This window comes from Monosiga brevicollis, genomic scaffold (genome assembly GCF_000002865.3).
Source record: "Monosiga brevicollis MX1 MONBRscaffold_66 genomic scaffold, whole genome shotgun sequence".
Taxonomy (NCBI): Eukaryota; class Choanoflagellata; order Craspedida; family Salpingoecidae; genus Monosiga; species Monosiga brevicollis.
This window is the reverse complement of record NW_001865099.1, coordinates 38,759-39,691: the sequence shown is the minus strand read 5'-3', so window position 1 is coordinate 39,691 and position 933 is coordinate 38,759. Positions and strand designations below refer to the sequence as shown.

The 933-nt window shown below is 55.1% G+C and overlaps 1 protein-coding gene across 1 annotated transcript in view; it reads left to right on the top strand.

Moving 5' to 3' along the window:
* MONBRDRAFT_13095 (uncharacterized protein) overlaps positions 1-933 on the top strand; it is a gene marked incomplete at both ends in the record, with an annotated part of 41,238 nt that overhangs the window by 1,837 nt on the left and 38,468 nt on the right. The window contains 3 exons of the mRNA XM_001750997.1: positions 66-239; positions 321-420; positions 498-691. Coding sequence (XP_001751049.1) covers positions 66-239; positions 321-420; positions 498-691 — 468 coding nt within the window. The remainder of the gene's footprint in view (positions 1-65; positions 240-320; positions 421-497; positions 692-933) is intronic.

Here is a 933-nt window from a genome sequence, read left to right as displayed (position 1 = left end):
ATATCCCTTGAGCGACAACTGAGCACCGCTTTGATTGTGATTTGCTTTGCTAACCTTTGCTGCAGATGTGCAATTCGACGAGCGAGTTGTACAAGGAAACACGGGCCTTGCTTGCAACAGATCCAAAGCAGCGGCCAAGTCTCTTCAGCGCCGGGCAAAGAGTGCAGCGACTTGTCACGACCCAGGTTGTTGGGCCAGCTATTGACGTTTTGCGCGACGCACCCGAGCTCATCCCAGAGGTGCGTTGCTTGCCGACATAGTCATATTTACATTATTTTTATCTTGACAAGCCGACTGATTTGACCCCATTGTGTACCAAGGTGGTTGAGCTGCTACAGCAGCTGAGTGCTGACGGGCGAGGGCCAAGCAACATTGCAGTGCGGCGGGTGGAGCGTGTGCAGAACCCCGTGTGTGGGAACGGTACAGCGCCAAGCGATGGGAGATGCTGCACCGCATTACAAGTCAGGAGCACTATGATCAACTTCATACGGCCACAGTAGATGCGCTCTCGGGCTGTCCAGCTTTGCTTCGAAATACACCCTGTCAAGAGCGCTTGTTGCTTCACGGCATCCCCCCTGACACAATGTTGCGCGACAAGATTGTGCGCCTGGGCTTTGACTATCGTTTCGCTGGTCGCAGCTCAGGCCACAAGTATGGACTTGGTGTTTACTTGGCCGATCATCCCGGCAAGGTGTGGTGGAACCGTGGGTTTGCAGGGTGATTACGTGCGTGTCCTTACATTGTTTTTTTGGCGCTGTGTGTCGACTTGAACCTGAGTGTAGAGTCACCAATATGCGACGCCCGGAGCAAACGGCGAGCGTATGCTCATTATTACGCGGGCCCTGTTGGGCCGTGCCTATGTCCATCCTTCGCCTCCTTTCGGGGCGCTGGCTCCCCCGCTGCTGCCCGATGCACCCAACAACGAGCGTATGT